We start from the raw sequence: 19,218 nt of genomic DNA, 5'->3' as shown, positions 1-19,218 counted from the left end.
TCCTGTTGGAACACCCAACTGCAGCCAAGACCCAATCTCCTTGCTGATGATTTGAGGTTTTCCTCAAGAATTTGGAGGCAATTTGGAGACAATCCCTGTGATCACTGAACCTTACCACTGACAGTATTTTGTACAATGATGAATTTAGTTGTGTTTCAGTGAGCATGAAGAAAGCTTTAGTCCCTGTGTCACCTCTCAGGTGTGTTGTGGAGACCAGGAGCCTGCAGGACACGAGTCACAGCCCACAGGAAACATGTCACTAGGACATCTATTTGTCTGTGTGTAGGGAAACCACATTCTGGACTGACATTAGAAAAATAAAAAGTCACATTTTTTAATCCAGGAGGGAGGATCATTTTCTTGATGAAGTAGTGATGACTTGGCAAACAATTTGGTTGTGAAAGATAGAATATATCCTAGAAAAACGTTTAATGAAACCCTCATGAAAATATATTGAATTTGTGGTGGTGGAGTATTTACTCAAATGTTTCAAAAGGTAAAGTGTTATTTTTCAGTATCAATGACTTTATACAAAAAGGTTTCAACATACAAGAAAACAGGTACAAAAAATAAATATAGTATCAAATACATCCTGAGACTGAATTAAAATGAACACAGATACATTTTGAAATTGAACTGTAATTAGAGAATAACTGCTTGTGGTTTTCTTTATTTTTATCTGTCACTGTTAACATGTATGTATGGTTGAGTCACATGGTCTCTGGGTATTTGTGCAGGTCTGTTGGTGGTTTGTATCACTGTGGGCTGACGTACACAGTAACAAACAGCTGTGTCCTCAGGCTGCAGATTCTGTCCTGTTGATGTCACCGAGCTAGTAGAAGTGTATGTGTGGTAAAGGAACTTGTTCTTCAGAGCATTATTTTGATAAAAGTCTCCTCGACCCAACCGGTGCCAAATCCAGTCCATTGGTTTTCCTTCACACTGTCTGATCCAACCTGTTGCATAGCTGTCATCAGTCAAAGAATAACCAGAGACCTGACAGGTGATGGTCAAAGACTGTCCAGGCTGCACAACCTTTGAGTCTGGCTGGATGAGATCAATGCTGTTCACACCTGTGGAAACACAAATCAACATTATCTCCATCATCCATCTGACTATTCAGTGTTTCTAATGTGTTTATTAGTGTGAATCCACTGAAAGCTTCTCACAGGATCCAGCAGCCAGCAGCAGCAGCAGAGCTACAGAGAACATGGTTGATGTTGAAGCTGAACTGATGTGAGCTCTTCTGTCCTCTCACTGACACAAACTTCACGTCCTTATGAGGCGAAACACACAAGGAGGCTAATTTACATACTAATAACAGTGAATCAGCAGACTAAAGTTTATTTAAATGAATCAAAATGAAAACTAAATATTCAGGGGTTTCTCATCACAAGAGAAGATGGAACTTAAATCAACAAAACACAACACACTGGATTGTTATGAACGTACCATGTTTTGTAGTTTGTAGACTCCATGAAGTTGGCTGTTTAACTGATCAAAGCAATTATGTCTCAGATAATAGTTGTTGTTTTTTTATGATATCTTCTTGAAAAGAAACTAACGTTCAGCGTCTTCAAGATGTAAACTGAATTAATTTCATATATGTATTTAAAATGATAAAAGTGGGATTTTTTTTATTGTGTACAAAAATGCATCACACTTAATGAAGTCCAAGTATTTAAATTGTTGCTGTCAAATTGAATTAAGATCCTTTCACTAAAATCTTCTGACTGTTTCTTTTCACTCTAACAGTGAGCAGGTGTTGAAATCATTAGTGGTCTGAGGGCTCCTCCTCTGGTGGCTTCATGTTACAAGGGTTCAGGCACTGAGGGGTTTTTGTTCAGGTCTACTGATGGTTTGTGTTATTGTGTCTCTCTGGCACAGTAATACACAGCAGTGTCTTCAGACTGCACATTCTGTCCATTTAGAGTCACTGTGTTGCTGGAAGAGTCTGAGTTGATACTGAATGTGTTCTTTAGTGAATCTTTGATGTATGTGCTCCATCCACCACCTCCTCTTACAATCCACTCCAGTCCTTTCCCTGCAGGCTGTCTGATCCAAGCTGTAGCATAGCTGCCCAAAGAATAAGAGACCTGACAGGTGATGGTCAGACGTTGACCTGGCTGCACAGTCACAGAGGCTGGCTGTGTCAGCTGTTCACACTTCACACCTGTGGAGGAAAACATGTTGAATATTGAATGAGTGTAATAACAGTGAACAGTCAGTGTGCTGTGATCATACTGTCAGTGTCTCTGCCTCAGTGAGACTCACAGGATCCAGCAGCCAGCAGCAGGCAGCAGCAGCAGAGCTACAGAGAACATGGTTGGTATTGAAGGTGATCTGATGGGAGCTTCTCTTCTTCTGTTGCAGCTGACAGCATGATATCAAGTCTTTATAGCAGACTGTGAGGAAGTTCACTTTGCATAGAGAAGGACACTGACAGGATATAAAAGGAGCATGAACTGTCCTGTTACAAGGAGTCACAGCTTGGAGTTGTGTTATGAACATTAATTTTGACACACATGTAAAACAATATTCATATGATTGTAATGTTTTTAATAATTCATTTTTTTTTGTTTTATTCTTTACAAGACTTCAACAAGTCAGATGGAAACACACTGACATAAAGAGAATATTAGTAGTAGAATATCTAAAAACACCAGAACTATAATAGATGTTTTCTGAATCAAGCAGTTTTACTGAGATGATGATTCTCTGATTGTGTTGGTTTTCTTGCACTGAAATTTATTCCTGTAATTGTGAAAAGCAGAAAGTAAAGTTTTGACTTGTTTTGACATGTTGAGTTTTTGTACAGTGTTGCTCCTTCCTGTGTCACTGTGGCTGTCGAGCACAATAATAAACAGCAGAATCTTCAGTCTTCAGACTGTTCATCTGCAGATACACCTGCTGTCTGCTGTTGTCTCTGGAGATGGTGAAGCGATTCTGGACTGATGTGGAATAAAGCTTGTCAGCTCCACTTGGAGCAGAAATGTGAGAAACCCACTCCAGTCCTTGTCCTTCAGCTTGTCTGATCCAACTGATATCAGCATCACTGTCCGATATTCCTGCATATGTACAGGTCAGTCTGTGGGATTCTCCATGCTGCTTCATCGCTGGTTCAGACTCAGTCAGAGTCTGACTGCAAACACCTGGAGAGAAAAGCAGTTTGACCAGAATGGAGCCAAACAGAAACCTTGACATAGAAAGTAAAGAGTTCAGAGGCATGTATTCACCAGAGGCCAGTATAAGAAATGCAGTTAGACATAGTGAAAACACGTTGCCTGTTTAGCTGGTGGTTTGGTTTGTCTTCAGTTTGCAGTGAGATAGATAAAGATTGAAGAGTTCAAGAATTGCATTTGCTCCTCCTAACGATGCTGAAAAAAACTGATGTTCATGTACTGAAGAGAGTCATCTTATTCAAAGAATATTATGGTTGGCTTATTTAAGATATTATTTACATTAGTGTTTTGTCTTATATTTGCTTATTATATGTTTAAAGTTTCAGCACTGATTGGACAAGACACGTTTTGAATGGAACAGGGAGATCCAACACTTGGAGCCTGAATCCAAACATACAGCTGCTGATACAGTTTTAATCAGAACAAGTGAGGAGTAATTTTGATAATGGAGCAGTATCAGTATCTGCTGAAAATTATTGAAATGACTGAGAAACAAAGAACCAAGAGGGACTGAAAATCTCATTTATTTGATTTGATAAAAGCTCAGAGGTAAGAGAAAAAACAGTTTTTGCTTTACTTTGAGATAAGCATGAGGGCTTTTTTTAATGCAAGAGGGTAGAACATGAGCACTTTTTCTCAAGTAAAATTCTGGATGCATGGCTTTTACCTTTAACAGAGTATCTCTACATCTGTGCTGGTCGGTCAGCTCTATATTCAAACTTCTAGTCAACAGGGCAGTTAGAAATGTTAACAGTAACATTTGTAATTTCTTTTATTTATTTATTTAATTTCAATGTTTGTAGAAAACTTGTCTTGTGAGTCTTAGAGTTATTGGGCTCATACATAGAGGCCATCTTTACAAACCAGAAATTAAGGATAAAAGTTAACATGAAACAGATGCAATAATGGTAGTGATTCAAATGTACTCCAAACACAGATCTGTCAACACATCAGGTCCATACAGTACACCATACATCAGACAGATTGTCACCTGACAGAGAGCACCAGGAAATGTGTGTAACACTAGGTCAGTGTCGTCTCTAAACTCATTATTATTATCAAGAGATTCTTGATTCTCTGAAACTCATCTTTTAGTGTCTGTACCTCCAGACACACAGAGTCTGCTTATACTGTATCAGTACGCCAAGTTTAAGGGACAATAAGTTACAATGTCATTGCACAAATTAAAACAAGAGACACAAAACAAAAAAGCATTCTTTCATGACCAGAAGTTTCTCCCCCTGGACATTTTACATCTCCTCTAAACATTACTTTCAAGGAAAAACACACAAAACAGATTTGTTTTCTCTATTCTAATTCTCTGTGACTTTGTGCAGCACAACAGGATTAGAAGAGGAAGAAGTGTTTGTATGACTCTCCTGTTATTGTCTCTCACTGTGTCTCTCTGGCACAGTAATACACTGCTGTGTCCTCAGTCTTCAGACTGTTCATCTGTAGGTAGAGTTTACTGCTGGATTCATCTCTGGAGATGGTGAATCTACCCTTGACTGACTGGGAGTAAAAGATAGGAGTACTATATGTGTGTACAAGTGCGATCCAATCCAGTCCTTTTCCAGGAGCCTGTCTGATCCAGTTCCAGACTGAGCTTCTAGAGTCAAATCCAGATGTTGTGCAGGTGAGTCTGTGGGACTCTCCGGGTCTTTTAACTGCTGGTTCAGACTCTGTTATGGTCCAACCTTCAGCACCAGTGGAAACAAACAGAGCAACAACCAGGAGTGTCAGCTTTCTGTAAGCCATGTTCAAAGTGTGCTTCTGTTTTCAAATCCATGAGTCCTCTTTAAATATGATGTCAACTGGATCACATGTAGAGTTTGTTTACAGGAAGCTCCTCCTACATCTCATTCTGCTTTTGAAGTCAAATTTGAAAATTAGATTTTTCTCTTTCAATATAGTTTTGACAAAGCATCCAGCAGATTGGTTGTTATAAACTTGAGTCGAATAATGATTAATAATGGCTTAAATTATTTGATTCATATCATAATGTACATTAAAAAAAGTTTAATCTTGAATTTTAGGATCATGAAAAACATATTTTGATATAATTGCAAGATTCATTAATGTATTGTTTACTACGTTTGCTTTTGTTATTATATATTAATTGCAAACAAAGGTGATGTGAGCTGGACAATATAACTGAATACTTCAGTCTGCTGCAGCTGGTTTAAAGTCTGAATTTTCAAAGGTTCAGTTTTCATATCGTGGATGTTTGAAGCCACAGAGAACCAGAAAAACTTGGACCTTCTGTCAGATATTCTGTATGTCAGTGATCTTTTAAATGACAATTCCATCTTATATTATAAATGTAATTACTACACAAATGCTGGTTTTGGTCAGCTACTGTAGTGGGAGACTACCATCCTTATCCGTCAAATTATTCCATAATCAGGCCCAGTAAATCCACTTGAAGGTTAAAATCCAAATTAAAGGAAAAACAGCCCAGATTTTAGATCCAACTCAGAGGAGAAATCCACTCAGAACCTAAGTTCAGAGCAGAGGTGAAACTGCTCAGAACCTAAGTCCAAAAATCACTCCAGAGACTAAGTCCAAAAATTTACTCCAGAGCCTAAGTCCAAATCAGAGGCGAGGCAGCAGGTCTTCAGTCAAAAAGGTGTTTATTCCAAGAGAAGTTATAAATCCATTAGGTATCCCCGAACAACTGAGAAATCTCCCCGGATCACCCCCTTTTATACCTGGGGTCAGTGTCACCAACGCCCCTTCTTGGACCACCCCCCTCGTCATGATCACGCGAGACTATCATCTTAATATTATTTAATATCTTCCCTAATGGCTGCAAAGTGTCTTACCCAGGCCTCTGTCTTGGCCTTGGGTGGGCTGCGGCGTCACCTGTTGCTTCCTCACTCCAGCCCTGTTATTATAAAGGGAGTATCTGACCTTGGTCTTACATCAGGCTCATATTCACTGTTAGAAGGTGTATTTCTCAAATAAAATTTATATGCATGATCATGACCCAGTTTATATTTGCCACTACACTACTGTTTTCTCAGAGATGTGGATTCTAAGTTCAACTAAAGAATGTATAACATGTCCCTTTTTAGTCATATATTTGTTTGTAATTAAACATTATAGGTTTCTCACGAAGATTTCAGTTTAGCTGCATGTATTATATATACAGTGCTGTGAAAAAGAGTATTTGCCCCCTTACAGATTTCTTTTGTTTTTGCTGTTTTGTCACACCTAAATGTTTCAGATCATCAAACATTATTTATTTTTTTTTTGCCTTTTATGGCTTTATTGATAGAACAGCTGAAGAAATGACAGGAAACAGGGAGCGAGAGAGGGGGAGTGACACGCAGCAAAGGGACCCAGGCCGGGAGTCAAACCGGGGTCCGCTGCAGAGCCTCGGCACATGGGGCGCGCGCTCTACCAACTGAGCAAAATGGCACCCAATCAAATTTTAATATCAGACAAAGATAACCTCAGAAAATACAAAATGCAGTTTTTAAATGATGATGATTTATTAAGTGAAAAACGCTATCGCCCCGCCTGTTAAATCATGAATTAACTATTATTAACAACATTATTTGGAAAGCTGAGTTCAATTTCACTAGCTCCACCCAGGCATGATTACTGCAAGACCTGTAGAAAGATGTAGATACAAATGAAATTCTTTCTTATGGGTCTATCAGTATGGTTCAGTACAGATGATAACTGCAGGTTTTTGTACAGCTGCTCAACAACTCCAGTCACTGTGGCTGTCGAGCACAATAATAAACAGCAGAATCTTCAGTCTTCAGACTGTTCATCTGCAGATACACCTGCTGTCTGCTGTTGTCTCTGGAGATGGTAAACCGGCCTTTGACTGACTCAGAGTAGTAGATGTAGCTACTACCATCACTGCTTATAGTAGAGACCCACTCCAGTCCTTTTCCAGGAGCCTGTCTGATCCAGCTCATCCAGTAGCTGCTGAATGTGAATCCAGAGGCTGTACAGGTCAATCTGTGAGATTCTCCAGGCCTTTTAACCACTGGTTCAGATTCTGTCAGAGTCTGACCATCAACACCTGTTGAGACAAAAAAATATGTGCTTCATTGCCTTGGCAGCACAAATAAAAGTGATCTAAAATCATGATCAGTGTAGATGTTCACCTGCCCAGCAGACAGTTAACAGCAGCAGTCCTGTCCTATAGTCCATCATGTTAAACTGTGTGTCCACTGTTCTCTGTCATCCTCTCTGCAGTCGGATAAGTAGAGGAGGAAGACATCTGAGTTTTGCATTGACTCCTCCTCACAGGGAGGACCTGGATTTGACTTGGATCTCAATTACAGTTTGGTGAAACTGGAGAATGAATATTTACTGAATATTATACATTCCTGTTGCATGTTTAGTAGTTTTTGTGCAACAATTTGACAAACACATAATTTTAGTTGTTTGCCCCTCATTATAAAGCACTGTGCATCATGTCAAGAATTTGATGGGCTGAACAATTTTACAATGCCACTGAAGTGAATATTTTCAATTATGTTTTAATAGGAACAACCATAAATTATGACAAATGTTGTTGTTTGTGTTGTAATGTTGATTTTCTGACAAAGTGTTTATGAGATATACCTTTTTTAGGATGTCAGAGGAAAGAAAACTAGACAAGTAGGAAAAATAATTATTCAAGTTTCATGTTTGTTTAGATTAAGAGCTTTTTAAAATGCAGTTGTGAGCTGGAATAAAGTTGTGAGTATTTAACTTACATATGTGGAGTCGGGCAGTCAAACGACACTTTTTGAAAATGTTTCCATTTAATATAATAATTTTTGAATATTTTCATGAAGCAGCTCGTGTTTCTTTTATTTTGTTTAATGTGTCTCTTCCTTTTTACTGTGACAGTGAGCAGGTGTTGAAATCATTAGTGGTCTGAGGGCTCCTCCTCTGGTGGCTTCATGTTACAAGTGTTCAGGCACTGAGGGGTTTTTGTTCAGGTCTACTGATGGTTTGTGTTATTGTGGCTCTCTGGCACAGTAATACACAGCAGTGTCTTCAGACTGCACATTCTGTCCATTTAGAGTCACTGTGTTGCTGGAAGAGTCTAAATCGATACTGAACTTATTTTTTAGTGAATCTTTGTAGAGAGTGTCTCCAGTATATCTCATCCCAATCCACTCCAGTCCTTTCCCTGCAGGCTGTCTGATCCAAGCTGTCCAGTAGCTAACAGAATAAGAGACCTGACAGGTGATGGTCAGACGTTGACCTGGCTGCACAGTCACAGAGGCTGGCTGTGTCAACTGTTCACACTTCACACCTGTTAAAAAAAAAAAAAAAACAGAAAATGTTTTGTAACAAATGATCAAGTTAAATTGCAAAAGAAGAACTGTTGACTTTGATAAATCCAGAGAGACTCACATCCAGCTGCCAACAGCAGCAGCAGAGCTACAGAAAACATGGTTGATGTTGAAACTGACGTGCTGTGAACTCCACTGACAGCCTGATGGGAAGTTTTTATAGCTGAGTAACAAGGAAGCTCACTGAGTTTGCATAGAATCAAACATATGAAGCATCAATGTTGGTCTGACTGGAGCCAATAGAAGAGTCTGTTGACTGTTATTATATCTGCAGAGTGAAAACATGCCTGGAAATCACCTCTGCTTTACACATGATGTTTTCATTTAATTACACACTCAACTAACATTTTGAAAAAGTCCCTGTTTTTACAGAAATGAAACAATTGTAAATGATTATCTCAATTATTCTCACTGTGAATATTACATGAATCATAGGTGATGGAATACATATTCTTTAAAATCAGCATTACAATGTTAATGATCATGTGTCATGGAAACAAAAGGAGAAACCACCAAGAATGTTGCTTTCTATAAGCCATGTTTACAGTGTGTTCAGCATGTTTTCAGATCATTAAAACACTTTAAATATGATGTGAGCTGTTTCCCTGAGAGAATGTATTTACTGTCAGCACCTCCTACATCACATTTAAGATTAACTTCACAAATATGATCGCAGCTTTATTTAAATTACATGATCTATTACATTCAGTTTTTTGCCTACTTACTGATTATATTTACCGCAATCAGGAAAACAATGACAGCAGCCAGGATCATGTAAATATGAAAACTTCTGTCCGATGCTGGTTTGCATAAAAGACTGTTAATGGTTTCAGTGTTTGTAGATACTTAAAGACATACAGAAAAAATTGGAGTCTGGAGAGGAAAACTGCTTCTCACGAACTGAAACATGTGACAAACACATAACAAAACAAAACAAAACAACAAGCAAAAAAATATGTACTTGCAATTGTTGATTGTCAGTCAGTTAAGATCTATGGGAACATCTCAGAGTGTCCTTTCAGAGGACACAGTAACATCACACTGCTCTCCTGTGATTTTAGAGAATGGACTGTAACCTAATTTTCTCCTTCATATTTTGGCTTTTGATATCTTTGACACTTTTATCAATAAGTCATCTTTATTACGTGTTTCTTTTCTTTTTTCAAACGGTTACAATGATGATTTTAATATTCATCAGCAACAGTTTTCAGGATTTTCTGTCATCTATGATTAACAATTTGTGTATTGTAAGTTATATTATATAAAACTATATTTCAAGCCATTGATATAATAAAATGTAGAAATAATCATGTCATGAAAATAGGGAGAAAAAATACATCTAGGTTTTACCAGGCTGAGATAAGTTCTTCAGGTTTTTGTACAGCTGCTCAACCAACTCCAGTCACTGTGAGTCTCGAGCACAATAATAAACAGCAGAATCTTCAGTCTTCAGACTGTTCATCTGCAGATACACCTGCTGTCTGCTGTTGTCTCTGGAGATGGTAAACCGGCCTTTGACTGATGCAGAGTAGTAAGTGCTCCCACCACCACTACTGATATAAGCAACCCACTCCAGTCCTTTTCCAGGAGCCTGTCTGATCCAGTTCATAGGATAGCTGCTGAATGTGAATCCAGAGGCTGTACAGGTCAATCTGTGAGATTCTCCAGGCCTTTTAACCACTGGTTCAGATTCTGTCAGAGTTTGACCATCAACACCTGTTGAGACAAAAAAATATATGTGTGTCATTGGCTGGTCAGCACAAATAAAAGTTATTTAACATCAAGATTAGTGTAGATGTTCACCTGCCCAGCAGACAGTTAACAGCAGCAGTCCTGTCCTATAGTCCATCATGTTAAACTGTGTGTCCACTGTTCTCTGTCATCCTCTCTGCAGTCAGATAAGTAGAGGAGGAAGACATCTGAGTTTTGCATTGACTCCTCCTGTGGGAGTGAGTGTCTGTTTTTCAGTGGACAGGCAGCAACTTTTCCTCAGTGTTGTTCAGTCATATTTTACTATACATGGTCCTATTTGTTAGTCTGTTCTAACTTGATGTATTCTGGTCTGTCCAGGCCATGAATGAATCCACATGAAACAGACTTCATGTAAATGACCATGATTTACTGTCTCTCAAAAACCAACAAAGGCCCTCCCTTCCTTCCTAAATATAAAGTTAGAAACTATTTCTATTTCAATTGTGCTTCTCCACATAGATTGAGGGATTTAATCTCTGATGTTTGCTGAAACTAAAGAATGAATGTTCACTCTACAGGAGTCACTCCTCTACAGAGCATGTTGCTATTTGTTTTTTTTACTTTCTCTGTGTAGAATAATGTTTTGTTATCGTTGTCTGTCGACTGCCAGAAAAACACAATGAATTTCTGATGTGTCAAAAGAAAAATGAACTAAAGAAATCTTTTTCTCATAAAGACTGTTGAACTCTTAATGTTGTTCTAGTTAATGAAGTATTAGTTTAACTGATATCAAGACTGTTATTTTTACTTCCTGTAAGCAGCAGCAGCAGATAAAAGCACAGGGAATGATCAAATGTTCCGGTTCCATGAAAATCTGCTTCAGAAGGTCAACCCTGCTGTTTGTCATCAAACTGTTAAACTCATCACGTTATGGACATCAGTGGACTGGGAGGCTGCAGCGGTCGTAATGGACCTGTTAATTGAACGTTGTAATTTTCTATAACTTCTGGCAGTGCAATGAATTCTTGTAACTTGTAAACTATGATTACATTCATCCATCTATCTTTTATTTCAACCAAAATGCAAATTAAACACTGAAACAATGAAGTGGATCAGAATAATTTCATAAAATAGGGAACAATTTATATCATCTGTTGTTTCAAAGGCAGAACACACAAAAATATACACATTTACTGAAAAAGAGATGAAAACTTATTTAAATTCTAATAATTTCTGAAACTGTAATTAACATTCAGTCAAATGAGATGAAGTAAAAGTTTATTTTTCAGTCGCAACTCATGACTCACGTTTGAATTAATTTAAACTGAAACAAGTGAATGTTTCCAGTGGTGGTAAATAGAGGAAGTAGTTTTTGTATGACTCTCCTGTTATTGTCTCTCACTGTGTCTCTTCTGGCACAGTAATACACTGCTGTGTACTCAGTCTTCAGACTGTTCATCTGTAGGTAGACTTTACTGCTGGAGTCATCTCTGGAGATGGTGAATCTACCCTTGACTGACTGGGAGTAATCAGTCGGAGAACTGTCAGTAAGCACAGAAGCTAAATCATCAGTCACAATGGAAGCAACCCATTCCAGTCCTTTTCCAGGAGCCTGTCTGATCCAGGCCATCTCATAGTCACTGAATGTGAATCCAGAGGCTGTACAGGTCAATCTGTGAGATTCTCCAGGCCTTTTAACCACTGGTTCAGATTCTGTCAGAGTCTGACCATCAACACCTGTCAACCAAAAGAGATACACAATGATTTACGTTCCCTACAAAAATGAAAATATACTAAATAAAAATCGGTGTAGATGTTCACCTGCCCAGCAGACAGTTAACAGCAGCAGTCTTGTCCTATAGTCCATCATGTTAAACTGTATGTCCACTGTTCTCTGTCATCCTCTCTGCAGTCAGATAAGTAGAGGAGGAAGACATCTGAGTTTTGCATTGACTCCTCCTCACAGGGAGTAACTGGATTTGACTTGGATCTCAGTTACTGTTTGGTGAAACTGGTGAATGATTGTTTACTATGCATGATTAATTCCTTCAAGGTTATCTGTTTTTATATCCACATTGGCTGGTGCAACAATATGACAGTGATCTTACAGCATTGTTCTTCTATTCTGGAATCATTTTTCATCAACTGTAAACCCAGAGACTGTAACGTCATACATCAGCTTTTGTTATCGTAAACACAATGAATTTCTGATGTGTCAAAAGAAAAATGAACTAAAGAAATATTTTTCTCATATAGATTGTTGAACTCTTAATGTTGTTCTAGTTAATGAAGTATTAGTTTAACTGATATCAAGACTGTTATTTTTAATTCCTGTAAGCAGCAGCAGATTAAAGCACAGTGAATGATCAAATGTTCCGGTTCCATGAAAATCTGCTTCAGAAGGTCAACCCTGCTGTTTGTCATCAAACTGTTAAACTCATCACGTTATGGACATCAGTGGACTGGGAAGCTGCAGCGGTCGTAATGGACCTGTTAATTGAACGTTATAATTTTCTATAACTTCTGGCAGTGCAATGAATTCTTGTAACTTGTAAACTATGATTACATTCATCCATCTATCTTTTATTTCAACTAAAATGTAAATTAAACACTGAAACAATGAAGTGGATCAGAATCATTTCATAAAATAGGAAATCATTTACATCATCTGTTGTTTCAAAGGCAGAACACACAAAAATATATACATTTACTGAAAAAGAGATGAAAACATATTTAAATTCTAATAATTTCTGAAACTGTAATTAACATTCAGTCAAATGAGAGTAAAAAGTAAAAGTTTATTTTTCAGTCGCAACTCATGACTCACATTTGAATTAATTTAAACTGAAACAAGTGAATGTTTCCAGCGCTGCTAGATAGAGGAAGTAGTTTTTGTATGACTCTCCTGTTATTGTCTCTCACTGTGTCTCTCTGGCACAGTAAAACACTGCTGTGTCCTCAGTCTTCAGACTGTTCATCTGTAGGTAGACTTTACTGCTGGAGTCATCTCTGGAGATGGTGAATCTTCCCTTGACTGACTGGGAGTAATCAGTCGGAGAACTGTCAGTAAGTACAGAAGCTACATCATCAGTCACTATGGAAGCAACCCACTCCAGTCCTTTTCCAGGAGCCTGTCTGATCCAGGCCATCTCATAGTCACTGAATGTGAATCCAGAGGCTGTACAGGTCAATCTGTGAGATTCTCCAGGCCTTTTAACCACTGGTTCAGATTCTGTCAGAGTCTGACCATCAACACCTGTCAACCAAAAGAGATACACAATGAATTACGTTCCCTACAAAAATGAAAATATACTAAATAAAAATCAGTGCAGATGTTCACCTGCCCAGCAGACAGTTAACAGCAGCAGTCCTGTCCTATAGTCCATCATGTTAAACTGTGTGTCCACTGTTCTCTGTCATCCTCTCTGCAGTCAGATAAGTAGAGGAGGAAGACATCTGAGTTTTGCATTGACTCCTCCTCACAGGAAGTAGAGAACTGAATTGGACTTGTTTACATATTGCTGTTCTTTGAGAGTTTTTACTCAAGCCAAAAGAATTAGATTCATGCATCTGAGATATATTTATGTATTTATTTACGAATTTACCTTGTATACAAATTATTACATTTCAGCCTCTTGGCATTATAATATGCACAATTGTTGGATGTCAGAATTTAAATTAGCCAGAAGGGAAACTGAGAGACAAGAAAAACTACTACTACTACTACAGGTAGAAGACTGAGGCCAAAATGGGACAGAACACTGCAGTGGAGGTGTGAAGTGAGATCAATCTCATACTTTATCAAACTACAGTATGTAAATATGTAATACTGTCTTATTAAATGATATACGATGTAGTATTTCTGCAATGTTTTAAAACAGACGAATAATTGTGTCATTAATGACTCATATGAGTCTGTTTTGTACTGTTTGCTGAGTCTGCTGTTATTAATCACACCACTGTCACTTTACCTCAAACACCACCACTGCTCCCACCTCGCACATCACACGCTGTGTGTAGAGCACCAAGTGCTGAGAGGGCACCAAAAATATCATCATGAAAAATCATCATAGTCATAATAATTATAATGCCGATATTATTTCAGTATAGAAATATCAGGCATATTTTAGCCATGTATATCACAAAAGAGGCCGAACAAGAGATATATTTAATTGCTCAAGAAAGTAACGATGGTGCTCCCCCAAAGACACACACACACACACTCAAGTTCCCAAGCTCCCCGTGGGTGGCCCCACATGTTTAATCATTCTTAAATAAGGGCAATGTGCTGCTGATGGTTAGTCCAGCATACACCTCGAACTAGCTGACGTTATTGCTAATGTTAGCAAACTCAAATATTTTACAACTTAGGTGCATCTACATTGAGATTTTACTGTTAAACAATATCTATGCATTTTACAAGTAACTGACGCCAGCTAGCTGTTACTTTAGATATTGAACAGTAGTTTATGGTTTATTCTGATGTGACGGTGGTCAATACTTTTTCAATAACAGTTAGCAAGTCAGTGCACAAGGTAAGCTAACAATTCCTCTTGCTTAACACCATTTATTACAGTGTAGCGTGCCGTTAATAGTCTTTAGCCAGGCATTTAGCAAAGTTTACCTAGCATAGTGTCATTTGAAAACGCATATTTTGATAGTTTGTAATGGATAACAAACTCACAACCATCTTTAGGATTGTCACTCAGTAGAATTCAGCAGAATGTAGGCTACAGTCTCTCACATAAATTAGGTGAGGTGTCGGATGTGCAGTGGGACAGAAAATGGCTCTTGATGATGTGAAGTCTGAAGAACTCAGACCTTTAGTGTTACTGCTACAGCTAGCTTAGTTAACTTACAGCTGAATGTGACAGAAGCTACATGACAAAATGAACTGGGGACTTGCATTTATGTCAGGATGCAAAGGCATGGACTATATCTGCCAGTGACATAGAAAAATGTTTTGTAGTAGACAAAATACTCTCGTAATCATATTTAAGTTGTATTCAATTAAATGGTAAAATAACGTTTAAGATTCAGAAATGTAGTCTTGTGTAAGGTGTATCATTTTGCTCTTATTCCTGTAGATAAGATATAGATATAAAATGTCATTATGAATAATATAAAGCAAACAGTATTGTTGGATTGGGTGCAATATTGCAACTCATTCTATTATGCTTTTATATTAGATTAGAATAGATTTATCAAATAGTTGATAAATAAGTAATAAAGGAGGAGAGCTCCTTGGCTGCATGCTTTCAGTTTTAAATAAAATTAAATAAATTAAATATTTCTTTTCAGTATAAGATTCTTTGATTGAATATTTTGTCTATTTCCATACTGATCCTTTTCTCTCGTATTTTTAGAAAGAAATTATGCTTAGGGCACCAAAATGGCTAGCAGCGGTACTGACCTCAAAACTCTCTCTTTAGTTGCTGTTGTATAGTTATTGTAATAAGAATTAATAACTCTGAATATTATCTTATCGTTTCTCTGATTCTCTGTACTCCTATCTGTCATTTTGCAGCTGGAACAACCACATTTACTCTGATTTGTATCACAGCAATTCATTTAAAAACAAATAAACTGATACATTTTATTAATATGTTCATGAGGTCAGTCCTGCTGGTTGCCATCAAACTGTTTAACTCAGTACAGATTTATCACATCATGCACTTCGGTCGACTTCAAGGTTGTAGCAGTCTCAATGGAGCTATTAAAGACCCTTATTATTGAAGCATTAAGTAATTTCTTGTGTAAATGCATAACAATGATAAGGATCATGATTACTGTTATTAACATGAATATTTACACAAATCATGGATAATAGAATTGAAAACCCTTTTTTCCTTTATATTCAGATAAAGATACATTTCTTGTCTGTTTGATTGAATAAAGCCGCCAATATCCCCGCCACATCTAAGAAAGTTACATTTCTCTCTAAATGTAACTTTAAAGCAAGTCATACATCAGTGTGACTCAAATATCTATGTATGTATGTGAGCCCAGTTTGGATGAGAAAATGTTTCTCACTATTGGATTGATTCTTCATCCATCTTTAATCAAGATTATAAATCTAATGACACAAACAGAAGCTATTTTAAATTAAGATCAGTGAAGATGTTCACTTGTGTGTGCGTGCGTGCGTGCGTGCGTGCGTGCGTGCATGCGTGTGTGTGTGTGTGTTCTGTTCTCACATACTGTTAATTTTCTTTAAAAAAAAAGTATTCAATAGTCGAACCAATTTCTGGATGAAAACACTCATATAAATAAAAATAATGTTTCTTGGAAGATGAAGAACCTTGAATAATGTTGTTATGAGCTGAAATAATGCTGTCAATAATTTACATAAATATTGAGAGTCAGACAGAAAACTTTTGGAAAATCACTGCAATGTTCAATATTATGTTATTAGGTCTTGTAATGATTAACGTCATAATAATTTCACTTTTCAGTACAACTTATGTCTGTTCCTCTTTTCACAGTTACAGTGAACTGGTGTTGAAATCATTAGTGGTCTGAGGGCTCCTCTGGTGGCTTCATGTTACAAGTGTTCAGGCACTGAGGGGTTTTTGTTCAGGTCCACTGATGGTTTGTGTTATTGTGGCTCTCTGGCACAGTAATACACAGCAGTGTCTTCAGACTGCACATTCTGTCCATTTAGAGTCACTGTGTTGCTGGAAGAGTCTGAGCTGATACTGAACTTGTTCTTTAGGGAATCTTTGTAGTATGTTGTGTATCCAGTAGCTGCCATCCCAATCCACTCCAGTCCTTTCCCTGCAGGCTGTCTGATCCAGTGTGTGTAGTAGCTGCTAACAGAATAGGAGACCTGACAGGTGATGGTCAGACGTTGACCTGGCTGCACAGTCACAGAGGCTGGCTGTGTCAACTGTTCACACTTCACACCTGTTAAAAAAAACAAAATGTTTTGTAACAAATGATCATGTTAAACTGCAAAAGAAGAACTGTTGACTTTGACAAATCCAGAGAGACTCACATCCAGCTGCCAACAGCAGCAGCAGAACTACAGAAAACATGGTTGATGTTGAAAGTGACGTGCCGTGAACTCCACTGACAGCCTGATGGGAAGTTTTTATAGCTGAGTAACAAGGAAGCTCACTGAGTTTGCATAAAATCAAACATATGAAGCATCAATGTTGGTCTGACTGGAGCCAATAGAAGAGTCTGTTGACTGTTATTATATCTGATTTTGAAACTGTCCCTGTTTTTACAGAAATGAAACAACTGTAAATGCTTATCACAACTACTCTTACTGTAAATATTACATGAACCATAGATAATGAAAACATATTCTTTAGAATCAGCATTACAATATTAATGATGATGTGTCATGGAAACAAAAGGAGAAACCACCAAGAATGTTGCTTTCTATAAGCCATGTTTACAGTGTGTTCAGCATGTTTTCAAATCATTAAAACACTTTAAATATGATGTGAGCTGTTTTCCTGAGAGAATGTATTTACTGTCAGCACCTCCTACATCACATTTAAGATTAACTTCAAATGTAAGAACAGCTTGTTGTTATTGCAGCATTTGATCACTTAGTGTTCTTCCTGTATTTGCAGCAAAGTGACAGCAGACAGCATCATGGAAACAGTATGAAAACTTCTGTCTGATGCTGCTGGTTGGCATGAAAGAGTTTTAATCATTTCAGTGAGAGCAGATGTTTGAAGACATACAGAGAAACTTGGAGCCTCGAGAGGAAAACAGCTGCTCAGGAACTGAAACCTGTGAGACATAATGCAAAAACTTCATCTGAGTGTTGAGAATCAGTCAGTTAATATTAATGAGAACACAGTCTCCTTTAAGTAACAGAGGAGAGACAAACTTGTCACTGACTGCCCTCTAGTGGTTTTATTAAAGAAACTGTGACATTATTTTTCACTATTAATGACTCATTTAGATTCTACAAAGTTTTGAGAAATTGTAGCCTCTTAATTTGTAGAATTTTGCAGTAGTTTTATTTCAGTGACCACATTGTTGTGCTGCCGTTGGGACTTTTATCAACAAGTAACCTTTATTCTATTTGGTTAGAATTTCCCTGAGGGGATGAACAAAGTATCTATCTATTTTCATTTGATGATATCTATCAATATTTCTCAGGAACAGATTTCAAATTATACCATAATTGTGCATGATTTAAAAGGCTTCATGCTTGGGTTTTTCCAGCCCAGTAAAGATGAGTATTGTAGGTTTTTGTACAGCTGCTCAACCAACTCCAGTCACTGTTGCTGTCGAGCACGATAATAAACAGCAGAATCTTCAGTCTTCAGACTGTTAATCTGCAGATACACCTGCTGTCTGCTGTTGTCTCTGGAGATGGTAAACCGGCCTTTGACTGATTCAGAGTAGTAAGTGCTGCCACTGCCAGGATAGATCTGAGCAAGCCACTCCAGTCCTTTTCCAGGAGCCTGTCTGATCCAGCTGATCTCATAGTCACTGAATGTGAATCCAGAGGCTGTACAGGTCAATCTGTGAGATTCTCCAGGCCTTTTAACCACTGGTTCAGATTCTGTCAGAGTCTGACCATCAACACCTGTTGAGACAAAAACATGTATGTGTGTCATTGGCTTGGCAGCACGAATAAAAGTTATCTAAAAATTAAGATCAGTGTATATGTTCACCTGCCCAGCAAACAGTTAACAGCAGCAGTCCTGTCCTATAGTCCATCATGTTAAACTGTGTGTCCACTGTTCTCTGTCATCCTCTCTGCAGTCAGATAAGTAGAGGAGGAAGACATCTGATTTTTGCATTGACTCCTCCTCACAGGGAGGAAACAGCTGGAATGGTGATATTTAATGAAACAGGAGGATTAAAGTCCAAGAGTCAACTCTCCTAGTCCATTGTTTTGATATTTGTCTGAGAAGTGTTAAATTTAAATTGTCTATAAGTGTGAACACTAAACAACTCCAAACATGAGAACATGTTCTGACATCCGAAACACTGACATTATGAAGATGTGTTCAAATGTTTAGAATTATCACTTCTACATCAAGGCGATGTCAGTATTT

General features: G+C 37.8%; 4 gene segments (V, D, J or C); all 4 read right to left on the bottom strand.

Moving 5' to 3' along the window:
- Positions 1–188: 188 nt before the first annotated feature.
- On the bottom strand, positions 189–1,212 carry LOC115575163 (immunoglobulin heavy variable 2-26-like). The segment is given in 3 exon segments: positions 189–221; positions 775–1,073; positions 1,170–1,212. Coding segments are annotated over 3 exon segments (375 nt in total).
- Positions 1,213–6,922: 5,710 nt separating this feature from the next.
- On the bottom strand, positions 6,923–7,358 carry LOC115574833 (Ig heavy chain V region 6.96-like; the record flags this gene model as incomplete). The annotated part of the segment is given in 2 exon segments: positions 6,923–7,224; positions 7,310–7,358. Coding segments are annotated over 2 exon segments (351 nt in total), but the record flags the coding sequence as incomplete, so codon positions are not given.
- Positions 7,359–16,784: 9,426 nt separating this feature from the next.
- On the bottom strand, positions 16,785–17,250 carry LOC115574831 (Ig heavy chain V region 5A-like). The segment is given in 2 exon segments: positions 16,785–17,092; positions 17,184–17,250. Coding segments are annotated over 2 exon segments (348 nt in total).
- A 1,179-nt stretch (positions 17,251–18,429) lies between these two features.
- Positions 18,430–18,880, bottom strand: LOC115575162 (Ig heavy chain V region 914-like). The segment is given in 2 exon segments: positions 18,430–18,743; positions 18,832–18,880. Coding segments are annotated over 2 exon segments (363 nt in total).
- Positions 18,881–19,218: the final 338 nt, after the last annotated feature.

The sequence above is a fragment of the Sparus aurata genome, chromosome 23, assembly GCF_900880675.1.
Source record: "Sparus aurata chromosome 23, fSpaAur1.1, whole genome shotgun sequence".
Classification (NCBI taxonomy): Eukaryota; Metazoa; Chordata; class Actinopteri; order Spariformes; family Sparidae; genus Sparus; species Sparus aurata.
This window is presented reverse-complemented; position numbering and strand designations above follow the sequence as displayed.